This window comes from Miscanthus floridulus, chromosome 8 (genome assembly GCF_019320115.1).
Source record: "Miscanthus floridulus cultivar M001 chromosome 8, ASM1932011v1, whole genome shotgun sequence".
Taxonomy (NCBI): domain Eukaryota; kingdom Viridiplantae; phylum Streptophyta; class Magnoliopsida; order Poales; family Poaceae; genus Miscanthus; species Miscanthus floridulus.
The window spans coordinates 22,955,866-22,978,242 of NC_089587.1; the positions used below are offsets into that span (position 1 = coordinate 22,955,866).

The window sequence follows — 22,377 nt, forward strand, 5'->3', positions numbered from 1 at the left end:
ACCCGTGCATCACTGCCGCCACCGCTTGGGGCTTGTTCGCCTCTGACCGGTCGCACTGTTTGCCCCTCCTCTAGAGCCGGGCCTGTCTGTCTCCGATCGGAACCTGACACCACGAACTCCTCCATCAGATTCGCGGTGAGCTCCCGAATCCAAGGCACCTGATCTCGTCGTCTCCCGTGCTCTGTATCTCGTGGGTGTCGCCGGCGAAGTTCCGCCGCGGGTACCATGCACCGTGAGCTCCTCCCGTCCGACGCCCTGCCTCTTGTTAGCTTGTTGACACCATCGTGACATCACACTCGCATTACGGCCGTTTTTCTTCACGGAAACAATTCTGGAAATACATGAGGAATAAATACGTACCTCACACTCGCAGGTTGGCCGTGCGCGCCTTCTCTTTGTTTGCTTGATGATGTCACTCCGACGTCATACACAATTTATGGCCGTTTTTCTTTATTAGAAAAATAAATCCAAGAATACAACTTCAAATACATCATCATGGACATGGTCCTTGGTGCGCTGCTCTCACAGCCCTTCCCCGGTCCACGGACCGTGGACCGAGTGCGCAGCATAGTGCATGCAAACTTACAATCTAGCCCTTTCAGTTTTGTCAAATTAAATCACAGTTTCATGAGTTATGCTATTCTTCCATTTCAGCCCCTATCTTATCTAGTTTTCATACCCGCAGCTCAGAGCTCTTTTCTTTTTCAGTTTTATTTATTTAAAAATCTGAAAACGAGTTCAGTTTATTTACAGTTTTGCCATCCAACTTCAAAAGCCCATAACTTTCAAACCGTAGCTCCGTTTTAGTTGGTTCTTCTGCTCACCAGTTCATATTGATGAGTACTGCGTGTTAGTAAACTTTATAATATGTTTTTCCAATGTTTGGCGTATTGTTCTTATCATGTTTTGTTGGCCATGTTTGGTGTATTGATTACAAACAGTGTTGAATGCGAGAACTTCCGGGACCAGCAGATTGATATCCCGGAACAAATCCAGTTTGAAGGCAAGTGTCCTTGACCATACTTGCTCCTACTTTTGTTTTATTGTGAGTTAGTGTAGTTAGACCATTAGTTGCATGCAGAGTCTAAATTTGAATCCCATGTTATGGTTTACTAGAACTTGTTACATCATCCTTGAAACCCGGTTTGGATGGGTAGATGCCATGCTTAGCTTTGCAGTCTTGGGATGGGAAAGGTTGTAATTTAAACTTGATTAATGATCTATGCAATGGTTACTAGTAATGTTTTTAGCAACATGGTGAATAGGAAATCTAAGCATGATCATTGGTTGTGTTTGATTCTACTCTGGGTCCCTAAGGACCGGTTCTCAAAGCATGTAATCTGGCTTAACAGCGCAGCCATGAGGTCTGGATGGGATGGACCTAGCTAATTAATTAGGGGATCCCTATGTGGATATTAGTCTCATAATGACATGGGTACAAAAGAAGGTTTCTATGCAGGATATCGCTTGGTACGGGAGTTGGCTCCTAGGCTTGCCTAGTCCTGGGCTACAGGAGATGGCTTCCATGCATGCCCTGTGAGAACTAATACATATGGGAGGACTCTTTGTAAAGGCCTTATAGTGAAACCCTATTGATCTACCTTAGAAGTGGGTCAAGAGGCTAATCGCCTCACAAATGGGAAACATGACTCATGGTGAAAGTGTGCAACCTCTACAGAGTGTAAAACCTGGTATATCAGCCATGCTCATGATCAAGAGCGGGCTGAGACTTCTTTGGGATTAGATGGCTCTGGTTCAGTTGGGTGGTTCCCTTAGTAAGGGAACAGGTGGTTCAGTTGGGGGCTTGGATGGAATCCAAGTGTGGTGCTTGGATGGAATCCAAGTGTGGTTTGGTCCTCTAAGGAGAAGGCAGAATCTCACTTAGTAATTAGGTGCTAAGGAAATTAAGGTAATATGCGTGTCGCTTAGGTGCTAGGTGTCAAACCAAGTTAGCCTATCCTTGCTTTAAGCCTCATGTCATACTTTTTCTACACTTGTCGAGTACATTTCGAAGTACTCACCCTTCCTCTTTGTCCCCCTGCTATCCCACCCAGACGTTGGAGATGACTGAGGAGGAGTACGTTGAGGACATTGCCTTCGACCTCGACGATGTGTACTAGGCTGGTGCTACCCCCGGTCAACCTTCCTGTGTAGATGGCGTCCTTTTTCGCTGGAAGCTTAGTAGATTTTCTTTTAGACCCATGGGTCATTTTTGTAATAATGTTTCCGTTATGTAAGCAAACCTACTATGATACTATAATGAAGTCGACATATGTATGAATAAATTGATCCTGGCATACATATGTTCTGCATCAATTTTGTCCTTAAAATCAGGTGTGACACGACCCAATAAGACGCATGTACGATTCTACCCACTACAGAATAGGATCCATGACGGAGGCCTTGACATAGAGGCCATCCAGCCGGCGGGAGCCATGACCTCGGAGCTCTAGATCATGGCCACCTGCTCCTCAAGACAACCAGGCGATCGATGGCCTAGAAGCGGCTACCAACTCTGGTATGACACCCCTAGGAGACAGGAGGCGATGATGAAGGCCATAACGGAGAACACATCGCAAAGGATGGCTGGCGCACCACCACCATGTCTATAGTGCTACCACGGCCGGCATAGACCATGCCACGCCTTACCGCGACGTGGGCACAAGACCATGATGACAACCATGCCCATGCGTACTTCACATGACGACGTAGCTTGCAAGCCAAGTTAGCTAGGCCTCTCCCTCAGACTCATGACCTCACGGGTGGGAGAACCTTCTTCGTTGTACATGTCCTGGCCTTGGGCATCCTGATCTGGGGACATTATCTCATTCTACGCATCTCTGGACTCCTGAAGCTTCCCTTCTAGCAGTCCATCTCCTAGCTCTAGATCTCCTACCTCTTCCACCATTCTTGCACCCCCATTGTAAGAACTTCAGACCATTCAAGCAAGGAACATGCACTCGATCATCTCTAAGATAGGACGTAGGGCTCCGGCCTGAACCCATATAAATCCTCATGTCTTTTGGATGCTACCATTGTCTTTCTAGAGTAGTGTGGTAATCATATAAATTTACTAGTCTAGTTTACGAAACACCAATAGTTAGCGCCAGGTACAGGATAGTCGCACACCCTTGATTGTTGAGAAGGAAGCGATGGCTCCTCGCACCATCAGTGGACTCCCTTGTGGAATGGCCCATGGCAGCCACATCCACCATGAAAAATACGAGTTCACCGGCATCGAAGGGCTAGCGCCCACGTTTGCCTTCAGCCGCATCCAAGACCTTCGCTCCAGAGATCTGGACCCTACGATCTACGATGGACACACTCTTGGAACTACCCTTAGTGGTAGCATCCTAGAGTTCACTTACATAGGGGGGCTAGTACCCTCTCTCGCCATCGACCATGGCCAAGTCTTCCACCTAGGGAACCAGAGGTCCACAGCTTAAGGCGAACTCGCCCAAGGAATCACACCAACCGGCCACATCCTTTTAGGGAACTGCAGGGTCATCCACACCAATGGGTCAATGCCTATCACCAGCTTCTACCACATCTAGGCCAACTGCGAGGGAGGCCTTGGATCGGTGGTAGAACCATGTCTCGATCGGTGCCTCCACCACCAACGGAACGTAGCACGTTAGGGCATACACGAGTGACGAAATCACCCGCCACCACCCGACATCATCATTGGTGATTAGGTGGCTACCCGATGCCAGACCTTGAAGGCCAAACCTGAAACCAGGGCCCAGTCTCGCATGGCGGACAAACTATCCATTATGTCTCAGTGAACTATCAGCCTTCACTTGGAGGCATGTGCATCCAAGAAAGCAGGCTCGCAGAGTGCACCATGTGTCACGCCGAGCAGACCAAACCACGTTGCCCTCAGAACCTGCTTCTGCAGCGACAGGTCACGTCAGCTCTTTGCTGAGAGCAGCAACCACACCTAGAAGTGAAGATGTGGCAACCACAATGTCGTCGCGCCATGAAGGCTCAAGCACCAGAATGCGCGAGCCTCCCTGGCCAGAAGCTACAACAGGCCAGACTTGAAGGAATCATCCCTAGGGGCTTGTGAGCCCGCTAAGGACGTCGAGCAGGCAAAAGTCAACCCAAAGCCACCCAAGAGGTCAACCCATGTCAGCTATGACCACTCCAAGCAATAAAGAAGCACCCTCATCAGCTCGTGGCCCAGGGACCGCAACAACACCACCACAAACAGGCGCTCGGGGGCTTGCCTCATCTCGAGCGACGACAACTAGGTTCACGATAGCTTCTAGTACACCGGTCAGTCACATCCACCTTAACTTTAGCCTTTCTACCCAAGAACGTTCACATACACATGTAGGCTCACCTATAGTTCCAAAAAACTTAGAGCCGACCCATAGAGCCAACCAAGGAACATGATGTCAATACACTTCACCCTAGCAACGTCCATACTCCTAAGCGACTCGATCCGGCTTGCGTTGGCAGCTAGACACGATTCACTTGTGGGGGTAGTACACATAGTCACATATATGTGATCCATGGCATAGCACTGCTTGTCATCGTCCCGGTGACTCGCTTGTTTTGAGCTCTTTCTAATCATGCCTCAAATCATGACGAACCGATGACCCGAACCTTGATTTCTCATTCGCACCAGGGTCGCCCCGGCTAAGCCCCATGGGCCAGCTCCTGGGTAAGGCCAGGCACCCACGCATGAGACTAAAAGGAAACAATAAACTCGTTCGCTCAAGAAGGAATAAAAGGAAAGAGAACTCTAGTCGCTCGCTCGCTTTTCTTCTCGCATCACACCGGATCTACGACCTTTCCTTGATGTCTTGTTGCGTGATCAGGTCATGTGCCTTTGCTACCCCATGGGCCAGTCCCCAGGCTAAAACATGTACTCACATGCATAGGACTAAGGAGGATGGCGTACATTCCTAGCTTGAACTAGAAGAGAGCAAGGAAACGGCAAGGTGACAAAGCGAATGCGCCGACCACATGCCATACATACACAAAACCCATAACATGTTCACCACAACAAGAACACCCATGTAACATAGAATCCTTACACGAGGATCATCACACGCTAGAAGCTTAGGAACTGGTGGCGTATGTAGGCGACTGACACATTCACCAACAAGGACTCTCACTCCATGAGCGGCAGAATCACTCATCGCAAGGATGTCATCCGTCTGACCTCCCCAGCGTGTGACCTCGCACAACGACATCGAGGTCGGTGCCAGCATAGCACGGGCCCTCCAATGCTAGGGTAGCCAAACAATGAACGACTGTGTTAGCCTGACCAGCAAGGGACGTGGCACATCGGAATAAGCACGCCAAAAATGACTCTCTATCAGTGCATCCACACCCCGGACGACCAGTGTCGATTGGCGCAAACTAGCCAACTGGGGCTCGCTCACGAAGACCACAGCGCAACGCGCCATGAGCTCATGCGCAACAAAGGACCACGCTGAAGTCAAATCTACATAACCCAATCTAGGCAGGGCTTCACTGCCTGCGCGAAAGCAAGGAGAGGAAAGTGTCCACACAACTCGAAGAAAAATGAAGAAAGGCGAGATGCCATTGAACTTACCCTATAGATACTGAGAGGACCTGAGAATGCCACCTAGAGGGGGGTGAATAGGTGTTTCTAAAAATGCAACCCTTTAAAATGCTGAAATGATTAGTGTTGGAGTTTCCAATTACTCAGAAACTCCAAATCAAAGAAATAAACCCCTCACGAGTTAGCCAATAGAGAATACAAGGTATATAGAATAAATCTATGAGCTACAACCCTGCAACAAACAAGTTAGAGCAACAAGTGAATAAATTCAGCATAGGGTCCAAATTCCGGACACTGCCCGGTATTGATTCGTACACGTCCGGTATTCAAGGGCTTGCTGGATCAGCCCTCGATTTGCTTTCGATCGACTTCTCTTTTCAATCCAAGTTGTTGGCACCTACTAGATACCTGTCAACAAGCTCAAGCAACACAAGCAGATCACCAATGCCAAAAGAAAAGAGAGATCGAGACACGAGATTTATTTTACCAAAGTTCTGACTTCGTCGAGTCCTACTCTTCGTTGAGGGGGCTGCGAGCGATCCAACAAAGGTCAGCTCTAGAGGACCACAAAGGCCACTCTAGCTAGAGTCTTTTCCAACTCCTTTTCCTCCTTCTACTAGTTGATTCCTTCCCTTGCGGTAGTAGAATCGAACCTGGTACAAACTTTTTAAGGCACACCATAAGCTCTTGGGTGCTCTCCAGCGATGCCTAGCTATCTAGGACCGAAGAATCTAAGAGTAACAAATGCAAATCATGAGATCAACAAATATGCACAAGTGCTCAAGGGTGGCTTGCTCTCAATTTGAATCTAACTCAACCCATAAGATGGATTTTGCAAGTTTGAATCAATCAATCACTAAGAGAGAGTTGGAGAGTGTTCTCAAGGCTGAAAAATGTGTGAGAGTGTCAGCAGAATCAGTAGGCTCCAAAGGTGGAGACTTGGGGATATTTATAGACCCCACTAAAAAACTAGACGTTTTATAGCCATTGGAATACCATACACATTTGGTATCAATATTGGCATGCACATCGCCAACGGTCACTAAGTCAGTGGCACGTGTGAGGTGTCGGAACTTTCGATGATTGCCAGAACTCCTAACCCCCAAAACTCCCAACGATAGTTAGAACTCCCGACTGAACCAAACTGAGAACACGGAGAAGGCTATTGTAGTTAGGCCAATACCGGACATGTCTGGTCTTTGGACCTACAACACAGTGAGTTAGCACTTGGCTCTCTCTTTCACTCAATCCACACATGGGTTGGCTTGAGCACTATTGAATAATTATCTATCAACATGATGTATCCCTCTTAATAGTACTGACATACCTATGTACTCAAGATTAAATGAAAACAGAAGTTGAACCGCTTGAGTTGAAATCCTTGGAATCAAATGCCATAGTTCTCAAAATTCACCAAGAGAGGGGGGTGTCAACATGTCAATTTTGATTTTCCCTTTGAGCATAGTCATCTTGAGCATGTGACTTAATTTCATCCAATAAATATGAGTTGACGCCCAATGTAATGGGGACGAGGGTCCTGATCTTCTGTCAGGTTCAAGATAAACAACGATTTATTCAGAGAGCGATACACTGATCCGGTTTCAGATCACAAAGACCTGAACCCTGCAACCTTAGCACCACGTCTCCTCTGGTTATCAACCATGTCACAATCCGGTTGACCTTGCTAAGAAGGCTAATCCCTGCCACGAGTCGAAGAACACAAGCAAGAACAAGATAACACGCAACTCAATTGAAGTGACAATTGCAGATGAATGATTAAGCACTCGAAGTTGGGGTCTTGCAAACCGATAACGGTGACTGTTCAATGACAGATTGATCTAAAACAAAACCCAAAACCTAAAGTAGGTGGTGGCTACTGATTATATAGCCTAAGGGACGTCCAAGGATCCCTCTTCACGTCCTAAAGGTGTTCCAACACGTTACAAGGCCCAACGGCCCAAAAGACGACGACGCAGCACCGTGACAGATTCTAGATGTCAATTTGTTTTGACGATTCCCATTGATTCTGATGGAATTTTGATGTGGGACCACTTCCATTGGTTTCCTTATGAAATTATCTTTCCATCCATATGTGGATCATAAAAAACGGAGTCCATATGTGACCTGGACATCCGTTTTACTACACGCTGGTCATGAAGACTGAGATGGACTCGAACTCAAGTTGGACTGGGCCTCCGGCTTGGCTTGGATGTCCTTGCTGGCCTCCTATGGTGGTGGCCAAGGATTAGGATGTCTAAGGGCTTCCTTGGTGGGTTCTCCAAGTCCTTGGGGTGTGCTCCCACTTGAGCCAAGGTCCCAAGGATGAATAATAAGCCCATAACGACAGTGTAGCTCTCGACAGAAATAGCGACAGAATATCTTGATGGTTTAGAGGCCTTGCCGACTGTGATATTAAGATGAGACCAGATCTATTTGAAATCTTATCAAACAAGCTTTCCATCAAGTGCTCATTGATCTCGATCACACTCCAGGATGGCTGAGTTATGGCCTTCCCAATGAAGCACTGTCGAACTGCCGATGAACCAAAAATTCAACTTTTATGAACTTGCACGTTGAGACACATTTGTACCTACATTCAAATACGACATGTACATGTGGAACCAACTGAATTGTACCAAAAATCACTATGCAAATATAGGAACGAGCTCACCTTATAAACAATGGTCATATCCGATGGTGTCATGTCCTCATCATCCTTTCCTTCTTGACAACAAACCATCCTTGGTTTGGGATTAGCTGAAGGGAACGTTGTTGGTAGTAGCCAACATTGCTCCCCTTCTTGAAATTTAACATGTTTCTTTATAACAAAACTAGGGAAACTCGACATGACAAGATTATAGCAATTGCAATCCTTTGGTTGATCATACTTTTGCGCAATATAAGGAGATTTTAGATTTGAACAAATATAGACACGATGCACTATATACTCTCCTTTATAATTATACTTTCCAATAAAATTATATGTACAAGTAGACAACCATGGCAATTCAACACATTTAAGTTTCTCTTCTAAACTACTAAGAGCATATAAAGTATCAAACTCAATATAACCCTAAGTATTTGAAGAATACAATAATTTCTTTTCTTTTTTTTTGGTAGCAATGGGAAGCAAACTTTTATGGTCAGCATAAGTAATTGGTTCCACAGCCAAAGCATCATACTCATTCACTAGTTGTGGCATATGTATAATAAAAGCATTTTCACACAGCTTTTCTTTATCACTAGCATTATTAGAATAATTATTTTGTGACAAAGGCAATTCAGATTTAACATCTAATTCTTTCCTTTCATTAGCAGTTCTATCTCTACTAGTTTGTGCATTTTCAGCATGGTTTAAAGTTTTACCATACTCCAAAGTATGTGTGGGAGGTGGTGGTGGTGAAGATGTTGTTGTAGTGGCAGAAGTAACCACTCGCCTTTTTATCGTAGTCTCAACCTTCGTAAATGGTTGCTCCACCCTTGCTAAAATCTAGGTTGAGATTGTCGCCAATGTTGGTATGGTTCTTTTGCTGACATTCCTACAATTCTTTTTCTGCAAGCATAGCAAGCTAGAACAAACGTTTGAGAGTATAAAATTCTTTATAGAAAACAATATCTTGTATTTCATGCCTCAAACCACCAAAAACGAACAATGGTATCTTCCATGTCCTCTACTATCCCATAACGTATTGCACACTTTTGAAACTCTGTATAATATTCTTAGACAGACATATTGCCCTGCTCTAAGCACTGCAATTTGTTATGCCATTCATGTTTATAAGGAAGGAGGAATAAAATGATCACGCATAGCTATCTTAAGTTCTTCCCATGTACCAGGTAAAACATCCTTTGCAACTAGCCCATACCACCAAATAATGGCAAAGTCCTTAAACTCACTAGTAGCTTGTTCGAACTCTATATTGCTCAGGTACAAGGTGGGCACTAAACTTTTGTTCTACCATTATCTCCCAATTAAGGTATCCTTCAGCATCATAATGACCCGAAAAGGATGGTATGGTCAATTTACCTCTCATACCTTGATGATTATAGTCTATATGTGAGGGCTCATTGTTCTTTATTCGGTCCATCCTTGCAAACTTCTGGTCCATGATTTCCTACAATTCACTCTTAAACAGAAACTCGTTGTTTGATATTGTTAGAAATTAATATAAATCCCCTATCAACTATTTATGGGTAAGTGGAATCACACTCTCACATGTCTTACCAAGTTCTTACAAGGTTCTTACCAATGCAAAGCAGTGGATGGTACAACCGGTGGCTGGTTCATGATACCTGTGAGGGTGTGACACCAAGATTGCAAGGGTCTTTTTCTGTACCGATCTGAAGTATATGTAGAGCTTGGGAGGCACGAAAAAGAACAAATATATATATGTGGCACACAAGTCAGTGACAGACAGCAATATTAAATAAATGTCCAGAGCACTTATCCTAGTTGCTGGCCTATACGTGTTTCTATCACTAGTTGTGATAAACAAGAGAGGAAATAAGGATGAAAGGAAACAAGTATTAAAGGCAGCAACGGATATGAACAAGGCAAAAGATACCACAAACAATAGAGCTATTCAGTGTTCCTTATGTGCTCCTTTTCGATGTCCTCTATTCTCTTTTACTATTTTTTCTTTTATTTTTTTGTCCAATCTTTTTTTTCTTGCTTTTGCTCTTTTGATATTTTTTCTCAGCAAGGAGCACACAAGAATAAACCACAAAAAATTTGAGCTCAATTGAATAAAAGATGTGGCCTATAGAAAATTAGGACTGTGCTCTAAAAAGCATACCAAAACTTGTGGGCTCAGAAACTCAATTTTTCTAATCGAATTTCACAAATCTAATTTTGCAAACCCAACAATGCTAGGATGAAATAGATCTAAAATTTTCTGGCATTCTCCGTAGATATAAAATTTTCCCCATTTCGAGTTCGGATGAAAAAGTTATGACTGTTTTAAGGAAGCTGCTCGAATCAGGATTTTAGTGGACACAAGATGCAAACCGATGGTGATACAGAATAGCGGCGGGGGAAGGGATCAGCACAAACTAGAAAAGAACATAATTTAAACTAGCAATAAGACTTTGACCTAGGACACAAACTCAACAAAGCAGACTCTGAAACTGAATCATGCAAAGGCTATGGCACGGATAGTTATATGACAGGAAACAAATATGGCATTGGACTATGGGATAAAAGAAAAAAACACTCAAACTAAGGGTAAGATGCGAACTTGATGGTATACCTGAAGCTCTGATACCACTTAATGGGGACGAGGGTCCCGATCTTCCGTTAGGTTCAAGATAAACAATGATTTGTTCAGAGAGCGACACACCGATCCAGTTTCAGATCACAAAGACCCAAACCCTATAACCTTAGCACCATGTCTCCTCTGGTTATCAACCGTATCACAATTTGATTGACCTCGCCAAGAAGGCTAATCCCTGCTGTGAGTTGAAGAACACAAGCAAGAGCAAGATAAAACACAACTCAATTAAAGTGACAATTGCAGATGAATGATTAAGCAGTCGAAGTTGGGGTCTTATAAACCGATAACGGCAACTGTTCAATGACAGATTGATCTAAAACAAAACCCAAAACCTAAAGTAGGTGGTGGCTACTGATTATATAGCCTAAGGGATGTCCAAGGATCCCTCTTCATGTCCTAAAGGTGTCCCAACACGTTACAAGGCCCAACGGCCCAAAAGACGACGACGCAGCGCCGTGACAGATTCTGGACGTCAACTTGTTTCGACGATTCCCATTGATTCTGATGGAATTTTGATGTGGGACCACTTCCATTGGTTTACTTATGAAATTATCTTTCTATCCATATGTATATCATAAAAACGGAGTCTGTATGAGACCTGAACATTTGTTTTACTACACGCTGGTCCTGAAGCCTAAGATGGACTCAAACTCAAGTTGGACTGGGCCTCTGGCTTGGCTTGGACGTCTAAGGGCTTCCTTGGTGGGTTCTCTAAGTCCTTGGGGTGTGCTCCCACTTGGGCCAAGGTCCCAAGGATAAATAACAAGCCCATGATGATAGTGTAGCTCTCGACAGAAATAGCGATAGAATATCTTGATGGTTTGGAGGCCTTGCTGACATGATATTGAGATGAGACCAGATCTATTTGAAAGCTTATCAAACAAGCTTTCCATCAAGTGCATGTGGAACCAAGTAAATTGTACCAAAAATCACTATGCAAATATAGGAACGAGCTCACCTTATAAACAATGGTCGTATCCGATGGTGTCATGTCCTCATCACAATGTATCAAGTCACTTCTTATAAATTCATCCAAGATATTTGATCCTCCACTTCAATATGACCATCATGGTTTGATTGGTACCTCAACTAAATGCAAGTACTTCCTTCTTCACCTTAGCTAGGTTCCTCGGTCGCCAAGCCATTGCTTGCCCTTCACCCTTGCTTAGTACCTCAAAGGCTTTCCTTGCTATCTTCACCATCTCAAGCCATTAAGTCACACTTGGTGTTGAATCATTCATTAAGATCATTAGTATAATTGTCTTTCAATATAACAAGCTCTAAAAAGTGAGACCATTCCATATGCAATCTCTCATGTCTCATTAATTATTTTTCAACGCGCTTGCTTTCATATGAGTCATCAAAATCCCACCATGAACAAGCCTTGCATGAGTTACATTTGCACTATTGTCTTGTGTTTGAACTAGATTATTTATACAATAAAACATCATTTTGGCTTTCATCAAATACCTATGAGATAACCCATTTCCTATCCAACACTTAGCAAAATGGGTTAGACCTTTAATCATGTTATCATTCAATCATCTAAAACCCACTAAAGGGCTTGTTGCACTTTCAGATACCTTAAACGTGAAAATAGGGTCGCACTAGGTCAAGTCTCAAGGGTTGATCCCTGGGCGGGGCTATGTGGCTACAGCATTCGAGCGATCGGACCGACGGCGGTCACGGCACAATGATGGCGCGTAAAGGAAACAAAATCAAGGGATACAAGCTGAAAAGAGCATCTTTACTTGAAATTTTTTTGAAGACCCTAGACACATCCTAAGACTCTTAATCATCGCCATGGATGATACCCTTCACATCCACAGCAACCACGACGGTGGCCGAAGCGGTGGTAAAGTCATTGACCAACTCCGCCCACTTCTCCCACTGGACATGCTCTAAAAACCTAGGTGCCACCCGATAGAGGTCCATCTTGACTCATAGCTGCATGGCGGCAAGGGCGACACCGGCCCCTTGCTAGACTCCCACCACCACCACTCGCTCACAGTCCTCCACTATGATGAACCCCAGTGGCGAGCCACCTCCTCTTCATGGTGAGAAGTCGCCAACTGCTCCTCTAGCGCTGACAACAAGACAACACAAAGGTAAGAAGCTATGGACATTAGTTAGCACATCAAGACGAAGGAGGTCCTTACCCATGATACAGGGTTGGGCGCCAGTGTCCGCCGCCTATGGAACGGTGGTCTCACCCTCCGAGGCGGTGTGAGCAACTTTGGTAGCGTCAAGGTCATGCTCCAGCCACCTCGCCTCATGGACAACCATAGAAACCACTGGTGAGCTTCGTCTGCCTTGCCGATGAGTCGACAAACTCTCGATAGCCGCCTAGAGATGACGAAGATGAGCTCGAACCTACCACCGGCGGGGGCCTAGTTGGGGTAGCGTCGATGGCTCCTCTCGACATGGCATGAGAGACGGGCCTAAGGAGTACTCATGATCAACTCAGGTTTGCATCAAAACTCAAAGCATTATTTAAACACTTACCCCTGTTCGCACAATAGGGCTTGCAGGCATGGTGGGGACCACCAACCTTCGGTGACCCTTCCTACGGGCGCTTGCTGCGATCCATCGTCTTGGTGGGGAAGGGAAGCTTTAAGCACACAAAGGCGAGGAGGAATAAGCAGCAGGGCAAGCATCGAGGAATAGATGATTCCCTCCGTCGTACTAGTTCTCTTGACTTATAGCCATAGTAAACAACCACGATGGATACCTCGGGCGCACGCGTATTCACTCTCATTTACTAACCACTTGAGAAATCCTACACAGCAGGTGAAGCGATCGGAGGGGAGGCAGAGCGACGGTCGCCCACGCAGTGGCACGAACCAAGTAAGCCTTGTGTGTCCCTACTTTTTCCATATCATTTTGATTTACATGCCCGCATTACGCAGCTCACGACTGCTCGTGAGTGGGCGTCATTATGCCACGATGTGACTTGGGAGGCCAACCACCTCCTGAGATCATGTGTAGAGCGGCCCATCGCAACCATGACCCCACATCATCCTTAGAAAAACTTCTCTTGGGCCTAGCCCTTAGAAGGGCTCGAGGCCACAAAAGGGATAGGGGCAGGGAGGAGATGGGCCCCTGTGGCTCTAATCGGTGGTGCGGAGCCCACATGACCATCTCTCTCTATGTTCAAGTCATCCGCTTCAAAGTTGCCTAGGTTGACCCCCTCTAGGAGGGAGGCATCTTGCCCTCTGACCACTGCAGAGGTGGTTGGGGACCGACGGATTTGATGGCCGACTGATTTATGAGACGTCTCTTGATGAGACAGTTGAACTCCACATCGATTAGGGATGATATCAGGGTCTCGCTTGAATTACCCATTGACCCCTACGAGGCGCACCACTCCGATCGCGTGGTTATGGTGGACATGCCTCTCCCCGTGTGGGGCAAAACCAAACCTGCCTATAACAGGGCAATGTGACCTCTCAAGGTTGGTAAGGATGCTGGGGAAAAGTGGAGTCAGGTCCCCATGACCCCGCAAATGGGTCAAGGCCAAGCCGCAACAAAACTCCTCCCGGCGTCCCCAGGTCTAAAGACCTAAGGCTAGCCACGGAGACTCACAAACTATCAGGGGTCCATGACCTCCCTGGGAGAAATCGATGGGGCATATAGCCAGGGTAACACAACAAGTGTCTTCCATATGAAGCAATGCAGAGCCTAAAACATGATCATGGCTTGGTCATGTGAAAAAAATAAAAGGTACAAGGCCTACGAGCCACCACAAGGTCACCAAAAACCTCGTGACCGCAAAGAGAGGTTGGGGAAATAGCTCCTTTAACCATTAGGCTAAAACGGCCCTTTTGGCGACCCCTAGGCAAAGGCACGACCCTGGCCTCGAGGCTCGGGGCTTGTTACCACTAGGGAAGCCCAAAACTCTGAGGAAACTTTTCCTGACTCAGCACCTTCGAAGACAGGGGTGGACATACCGCCCGCGAGGTGCCAAAACCAGGTATCACCTTGAAGGTGATACTGCAAAAACATTTAGAGGTGGGCACCGCTGAGCGCGAGGAGCAACAAGGAGCCCCCACGAACCTCCTCACCACACCTCTGGACCGAAGCACGCAGGAGAGGTCAGGGTCGGCGGTCTCAGAGACCACCACCATCACACCCTGAAAAAAATAGGTGGGAAATGACACCCATAGTTTTCTAGGAAAGCTAATCGTGGCCACTGGGACTAGTGTTTCAGCGAAACCCAAACCTAAAAGGACTAGGAGCTGCTGAAACCACTGAGCCTAGAAAATGGCCTAAACACCTCTCGGTCCTTTCCTACTCATAAATCTCCTTCTAGCACAAGCTGCTAGAAAGGGCAACACTGGCTCTGGCCACCACAGACGACCCCTAGTGGGACATATAACAAAAACCACACGGTTCTCCTCAAACCTTTCTCTCCATTTTCTCACTTCCTCAGCACCTAGCCATTCGGGGAGGCAAGGAACAATTTATTATAGTCACAGGCTTGAGTGGTTCAAACGGTAGGAAAGCCCCTATCTATAGGCCCAAAGGCGGACTAAACAGCTTGTGACCCCCACGCCACATGGCGAGCCACGAGAGGTCACAGCCGGTGTCAGATGTCCGCATGAGGTTGGGAAAATTGAGACTCTCATAAAGACAAGGCTGGTACAACATTGATGAGACCACTCGGTCTTGCCTGGGTCACGAACCCTGTTACGCAACACACTGACATGGCAGGGCTTAGCAGTCATGCACCACATCATTAGGGCATCCTGATGTGGTGGAACACAATGGCCACCTACCGCATTGAACACACCAGTCCACAAGGGGTCGAGCGACGAAGCTCAAACAGGCCATGAACTACGAACCAACACTTGGCATGAACGCATCACATCGCTTTCACGATCACTTCGTGATCGCAAAAATGCTTGGGGGCTACTATCGGGGTCATAATCCTTGGGTGTCTCAAGGCACCGATTAGTTAGTAGGCCGAGCGGCCCATGATACACCAGCTAGTGAAGGCCCCAATGATCGATGCCTAGCTGAGCCAAGTGAACCAGGCTGGATGCCAAGGCCAGGGTTAGCCATGACCTCTCCCTTCTACCTTAGCCACACGACGCACAAGGGACTCACAACCTCTCCATCATCCCGACCCCTGGGAGGAATGGGGAGAGGTCAAGCCCAACCAAACATGCCCACTCTAACATGAGTAGGCATGCCGCACTGACCCCACAAGGATCAATGGGACATCGGTCACCTTGGTTCAGTCAGACACCATCCCTACGCCACGTAGCTCAGGAAAGACAACACCGCCCATGTGGGGATGGCCGGTATGGTGCCCATTGGTCAGATATAGCCCGACAAGATGCATGTACGATTCTACCCACTATGGGATAGGATCCACGATGGAGGCCTTGACTTAGAGGCCATCTAGACCAGCGGGAGCCACAACCCCAGAGCTTGGGAGCATGGCCACCTGCTCCTCAAGACAACCAGGCGATCGATGGCCTAGGGGTAGTTACCAACTTTGGTATGATGCCCCTAGGAGATAGGCGGCGATGACAACTGGCCATAACGAAGAACATGTCGCAAAGGATGGCTGGCGCACCACCATTGTGTCTATAGTGCCACCACAGGCTGGCACAGTAGCACCATGCCACGCCTTACCATGACAGTGGGCACAAGACCATGACGACAACCACTGCCCAGGCATACTTCACACGATGGCATAGCTTGCAAGCCAAGTTAGCTAGGCCCCTTCCTCATGCTCATGACCCCTCGGTTGGGCGAAACCTTCTCCTTTTTACATGTCCTGGCCCCAAACTCTATATAAGGGTAGTCAGGGCATCTTGATCTAGGGACATTCTCTCTTTCTACATGTCTTCAGACTCCTAAAGCTTTCCTTCAGGTAGTCCATCTCCTAGCTCTAGCTCTCCTACCTCTTCCACCATTCTTGCACCCTTCCATTGTAAGAACTTCAGAGCATTCAAGCGAGGAATATGCACTTGATCATCTCTGAGACTAGACGTAGGGCTCTAGGCCTAAACCAGTATAAATCCTCATGTCTTTTGGATGCTACCATCGTCTTCTTAGAGAAGCACGACAATCGTATAAATTTACTAGTCCAGTTTACAAAACACCGACAAGGATGGACCTGCTTAAAAATGGATTAATTTGGTATTTTTGGACTTGGTCCTCTATGATCCCTTAAGGTTCACTCTACAGAGATATATTTGTAATAATGCATCACCTCATATAGAATGTAATGGTTCTTCAGACCTAGACTCCCCTTTTAACCATGACTGATCTATTTGTTAGTCTTCAGATTGGCAAGCCAGAGTACATACAAGCTGCCATGCTCGAATCTTTCTAAATGTGAGTAACATCAGTACACACTATAATAGTGGCACATGACAATGGTAAGTGCATTGTGTCATCAATCTAGATGCACCAAGCATGCCTCTCCCATGTCTGTCTGCATCTATCTCTGAACATCTAACAGATAAAGGGAGGTGGGGAAATAGGATCAGTTAGATGCCATGCATGTCTAGCAAGCAAAGCAAAATGGATGGGCATGCCCTACCCTACAAATGGCAGTAGCGTGCTAAGATCAAAAGACGGCGAGCATGGAGCATGATCCCATGCATAGAACGACTGGCTAGGTTGGTTGTAACCTGACACATTCTCTCTCTGTGGTTTCTGTTGTGAGCTCCAGCAAGTGGCCATCATGGTGTAGTATCCCTCGTTGTTTCACTGAGCAGAGGAATAGAAAAAGACATGTGTGGTGTGCGACATGACGCGGATGTGCCACTCACCACCATCAGTGGCGGATCTAGTGGGTGGTCTGGGTGGTCCACCGACCACCCTGTGGCCCGCCCGTCAGTCAAACATAATAGAAAAAATGAAAAAAACAACTTGTCCTATTCATAGTACGTGAGTGCGGCGTCTGTTCGACATTCGTAGTACGTGAGTGCAGCATAAATGCGCGCTCGTGCTCGATGGGCCGGCCCAGCTCGTAGGGGGAGTTGGATCAGCAGACATCGAACTGTCTAGGGAGGCCAAGACTCAGGAGGGAGTCGGATCACCAGACTCCACTCACGGCCACGGAGCGTTCTTGCCGTGAGCCTATCACGGACACTGCCATCGCCCTTCGGCCTTCATGGATCGGCATTGCGGCACCAGGCAGCTGATCGGCTGATCAGGTGACTAGGTGATCCTCGTTCCTCCCCGTCCATCTCCAGTTCTCCAGTCTCCACCCTTCCTTAGTTTCAGGTGTCCGTTCATTAGTTTTGCTAATTGGTGAGTTTTTTTTTAATTTTCAGAACTCTTGAATAGTTGAATTATGAAGAGAAACAGGAGACATTCGAATCGCTTTTTCAGAATGCAGCAAAGAAGGCTGGCTTGCTGTTGCTTTGAACCCTGACCCACCTCCGGCTCCGGATCAAAGTATTATGGAAGAGCACAATCAAGAAGAAGATAGAGTACAAGTTGAAGAAATTGCAGATCCTTTGCCCTCGCCCCCGCTAGCATCACCGCCACCCCCTGCATCAAAGCCGCCAGTGTATGACATCAATAGCCTTCCATATGATCTAGGTGAAAGGCTACCCATTGAAAATTATCATGTTAATGATCAAGATGCAATTCATATAGCATATATTACTAAAGGTGCTTGCAAACCTTATATACATGATTTTCCATACTGAAACATTGGAGGTGTACCTCGTCGATTCAGTATACAATGGTTGTATAATTATGAGTGGCTTGAATATAGTGTCAAGAAGGATTCTGCATTTTGCTTCATATGCTACTTGTTCAAGAAGGGCAGTGGGTCAAATACTTTTGTGGTTGATGGATGGAATAATTGGAATATAGGAAACACAACACTTCTTAAACATTGTGGTTCAAGGGCACATAAAGCAGCTCAAGAGAGGTACATTGGTTTTATTAATCCCAAGGTTGCAATTGATTATCACATTAACAAGTGGAGTGAGGAGGAGCTTTGTCTTTACAAGAAAAGATTGACATATTCACTTCGATGTATCAAGTTTCTTTTGCATCAAGGATTGGCATTCTGTGGACATGATGAAAGTGAAGAGTCTAGCAATAGAGGCAACTTCATTGAACTTTTGAAGTTTCTTGCAGGAAATAGTGAAGAAGTGAACAAGTATGTCTTGAACAATGCACCAGGTAATTGCACTTTGACTAGCCCAAGCATACAAAAGGAAATTATTCATTGTTGTGCCATAGAAACTAGAAAGAAAATAATTGGAGAACTTGGTGATGAGCCCTATGCAATTCTAGCTGATGAGTCTAGTGATATATCACATAAAGAACAACTAGCTCTTTGCTTGTGTTATGTTGATAAACTTGGAAGGCCATGTGAGCACTTCATTGGAGTTGTTCATGTAGATGATACTACCTCTTTGTCACTTAAGAAAGCAATTGAAGATTTACTTGTTATTAATGGATTGAGTCTGCAACAGTTGTTAATGGATCAAGATATTCTTAATGCGATCTCACTTGTTAATGTGGCAAAGAGCAGAATGCAGGAGTTGAGGTCTAATGGTTGGGATAATTTTCTTCAGAAGGTCACTTCTTTTTTGTATTAAACATGGTGTTAAAGTTCCTGCTATGGATGGTGCTTATGTGCCTTATGGAAAATCAGCACGGTATGCCCGTGCCCAAAACCAAACAAATGATGACCATTTTAGAAAGAGAAGTATACATTGGTGTCATTGATCAAATTAGTCAAGAGCTTGATAATCGGTTTGATGAGATCAATATGGAGCTACTCTCTTGTATGGCAGCCTTCAGTCCTTTCAACTCCTTTACTTCTTTTGATGCACGGAAGGTACGTAGATTGGCTGAATTTTATCCTAAGGACTTCTCCAACAATGATTTGTTAAAACTTGAATTGCAACTTGATAATTATATTGATGACATACGACAAGATACTAGCTTCCAAGGTCTAGACAACATTGTTGATCTCTCAGTTAAGCTTGTTAAAACAAAGAGGCACAAAGTGTATGATATGGTGTACTTGCTTCTCAAATTGATATTGTTTTTGCCGGTGGCAACTGCGAGTGTTGAAAGGGTATTTTCTGCATTGGTTATAGTGAAAACAAAGACAAGAAATAGGATAGATGATATTATTTTGGATGATTGTCTAGTCATATTTATTGAGCCGGATATTTTCTTCCAAGTTGATGAAGATGATATAATTGAGACATTCATGTCATTGAGAAAGCGGTGGATAAACAAGTAATATTGTAAGTCTCTCCTGTTGCTATATTTTGAAGTATTTGTATTTCATTTGAACTATTTATATCAAGATTTAGGCGTCGTTCGTAGCTTAATATTTGAATTTAAATCTTATTATGTTATTTAATGTAACTTGTTTTAATGAATTATAATATGGTTTTACCGAATTGTAAATGGTTTACCGAATTGTATTAGAAATTTTTTTGCAGCGCATACCCAGAGATAAAATCCTGGGTCCGCTACTGGCCACCATCGGCGTTGAGGTGGTGGTGTGCAAGCAAACAAGCATCGAGCGGTGGCCAAGCCAATGATGGATTGGAATGGGCAGGCAGATAGAGGAGGACCCCTATGTCATGAACCCATGGGGGATCAGATAGGATAACTAGAAATGGAGTTTGGGGAAGGAATTTGTAGAGAGTTCAAGGATGAAGCAAGAACAACAGAGGACATGGTTTGTTATTTAGAGTTCAGGAGTTCAATTGTTCGATCATTCAGACTTCCGATTACACGACACTTATATATGCCCACCCGGCTACAAGCCGCCCTTCTCCATTATGCAACTACCTAACAGTAGACTAATGGGAGACTAACAACCCACTGGCATAGTGTCATACTACCCCACCATGTCTGTCGCCGCCATCATCGTTTTCTCTATTGTCGGACGCCCAATAGTAACATGACTCTTCCATGCCTTCTTATTAGTAATCCTGGCATTGCCTCCTCCTCGAAAAGTAGCTTGACCCTTGCAAGAGGTGTGAAGAAGCTTGTCATTAGTTCAAACCAGACTTGGAAGCTTAGGCAAATCAATTTAGTTCAAGTCAACATTAGAAGCTCGTGATAGTGATAAGAGTACAAGCACAAGACGACAATGCAAATTGATATATAGTTTGTTTGTTCTAAGTGGTATCTAGACTCAAGTATTTCATCAAGAATTTACACGTAATGTCTAGATCAACTCACAAGTGATATCCTATAAGTGCTACTCATGAAGATAACAAAGGTTCAAGAAATGGTTTTAATTGATAAATCCAACAAGTGGTTCCAAACTAGAAGATTCTTTCAAGTGGTATTCACTTCACACAAGTGGTATCACATCTACACATGGTATCAATCATACAAGACGATGGTTCCATAAGTGATCCTCAATTTTAAGTGATCATCAAATGAAGAATTGCACACTTTGGAAAGCGGTGACAAGTCCAGAGCTTCCTCTTATGTGGTCAAGGACTCTGGATAACCAGACCATTGTAACTTGGATCTAAGATAGGGTGGTAGCACCCTTATGAACCATTCTAGTCTCTAGAAAATGAATTGGCTAAACATCCTCCAACCTCCAATGGATCATCAGGAATGGCTAAAATACCATCTTCTATGTGTACAGAAAGCTAGAACATGGCACATCAACTGAGAAATGTGGACCTCAGGATGAATTTTGTAAGTATCAGGCAAATGCAGATGATAAGCTACTGCACCCACTCTGTCCAGCACCTTAAAGGGACCATAATATCAAAAACTCAGCTTCTGATTACTTCTTGGAGCCCCCGAAGACTGAATGTATGGTTGCAACTTAAGATATACCAAATCATCAACTACAAAGTCCTTTTCAGTTTGGGTCAACATAGTGTTTCATTCTATGTTGGGCTATTTGCAACTGATACTGAATAACATCATGCAAAAGATTTCTTTCTAGAAGCCATTGCTCCAACTCTGGTGCATGAGACTGAAGATCATTGGTAATACCAAAATGTCTTGGTGGATGTCCATAAAATACCTCAAAAGGGGACCTGCCTAGAGCTGAATGATAAGAAGTATTATGCCAGAATTGAGCAAGGGATAGACACTTATCCCACTGCTAGGGACAAGAATGAATGAATACTGCACCTCAAAAACCCTTCCAAGCACTAATTGAGCCTTTCAATCTGCCCATTAGTTTGAGGATGATAAGAAGAGCTCATGACAAACTATGTGTCGGTAATTTTGAACAAAGTCTCTCCACACTTGTAAATATTTTATCCCTATCAGATATAATGCTCTTAGGCAATCCTTGTAACTTATAGACATTATCCATGTAAGCTTGAGCCACCTGTATGGCAGTAAAAGGATGAGCTAATGGAATGAAGTGGCCATATTTGATGAATTTATCGATGACCACCATAATTGTGTCAAATCTAGAAAACTTGGGCAGACATTCCACAGATTCCATTGAACACCACTTTCCAAACCTACTGTGGCATAGGTAATGGCTGCAATAAGCCAGCTGGTTTACTATGTTCAACCTTAGCCTGCTGACAGATAGAGCAAGACCTAATAAAAATCTCTAATGGTGCC

General features: G+C 45.1%; 1 protein-coding gene across 1 annotated transcript; it reads left to right on the plus strand.

The window, feature by feature from the left end:
* The first annotated feature begins 915 nt into the window (after positions 1-915).
* Positions 916-20,053, plus strand: LOC136468695 (uncharacterized). The gene is made up of 4 exons (XM_066467173.1): positions 916-1,003; positions 18,850-18,975; positions 19,090-19,376; positions 19,454-20,053. The coding sequence occupies exons 1-4, from the start codon at positions 916-918 to the stop codon at positions 20,051-20,053; spliced, it is 1,101 nt and encodes a 366-aa protein (XP_066323270.1).
* Positions 20,054-22,377: the final 2,324 nt, after the last annotated feature.

What these genes read in the sequence shown, in the direction of transcription:
- LOC136468695 (XM_066467173.1), top strand. Translation starts at nt 916, where the DNA reads ATGTTTGGTGTATTGATTACAAACAGTGTTGAATGCGAGAACTTCCGG. An exon ending in GGAACAAATCCAGTTTGAAG is followed by an intron (nt 1,004 to 18,849) that starts GCAAGTGTCCTT and finishes TTTTGCATCAAG; the next exon opens with GATTGGCATTCTGTGGACAT. An exon ending in TGTCTTGAACAATGCACCAG is followed by an intron (nt 18,976 to 19,089) that starts GTAATTGCACTT and finishes ATGCAATTCTAG; the next exon opens with CTGATGAGTCTAGTGATATA.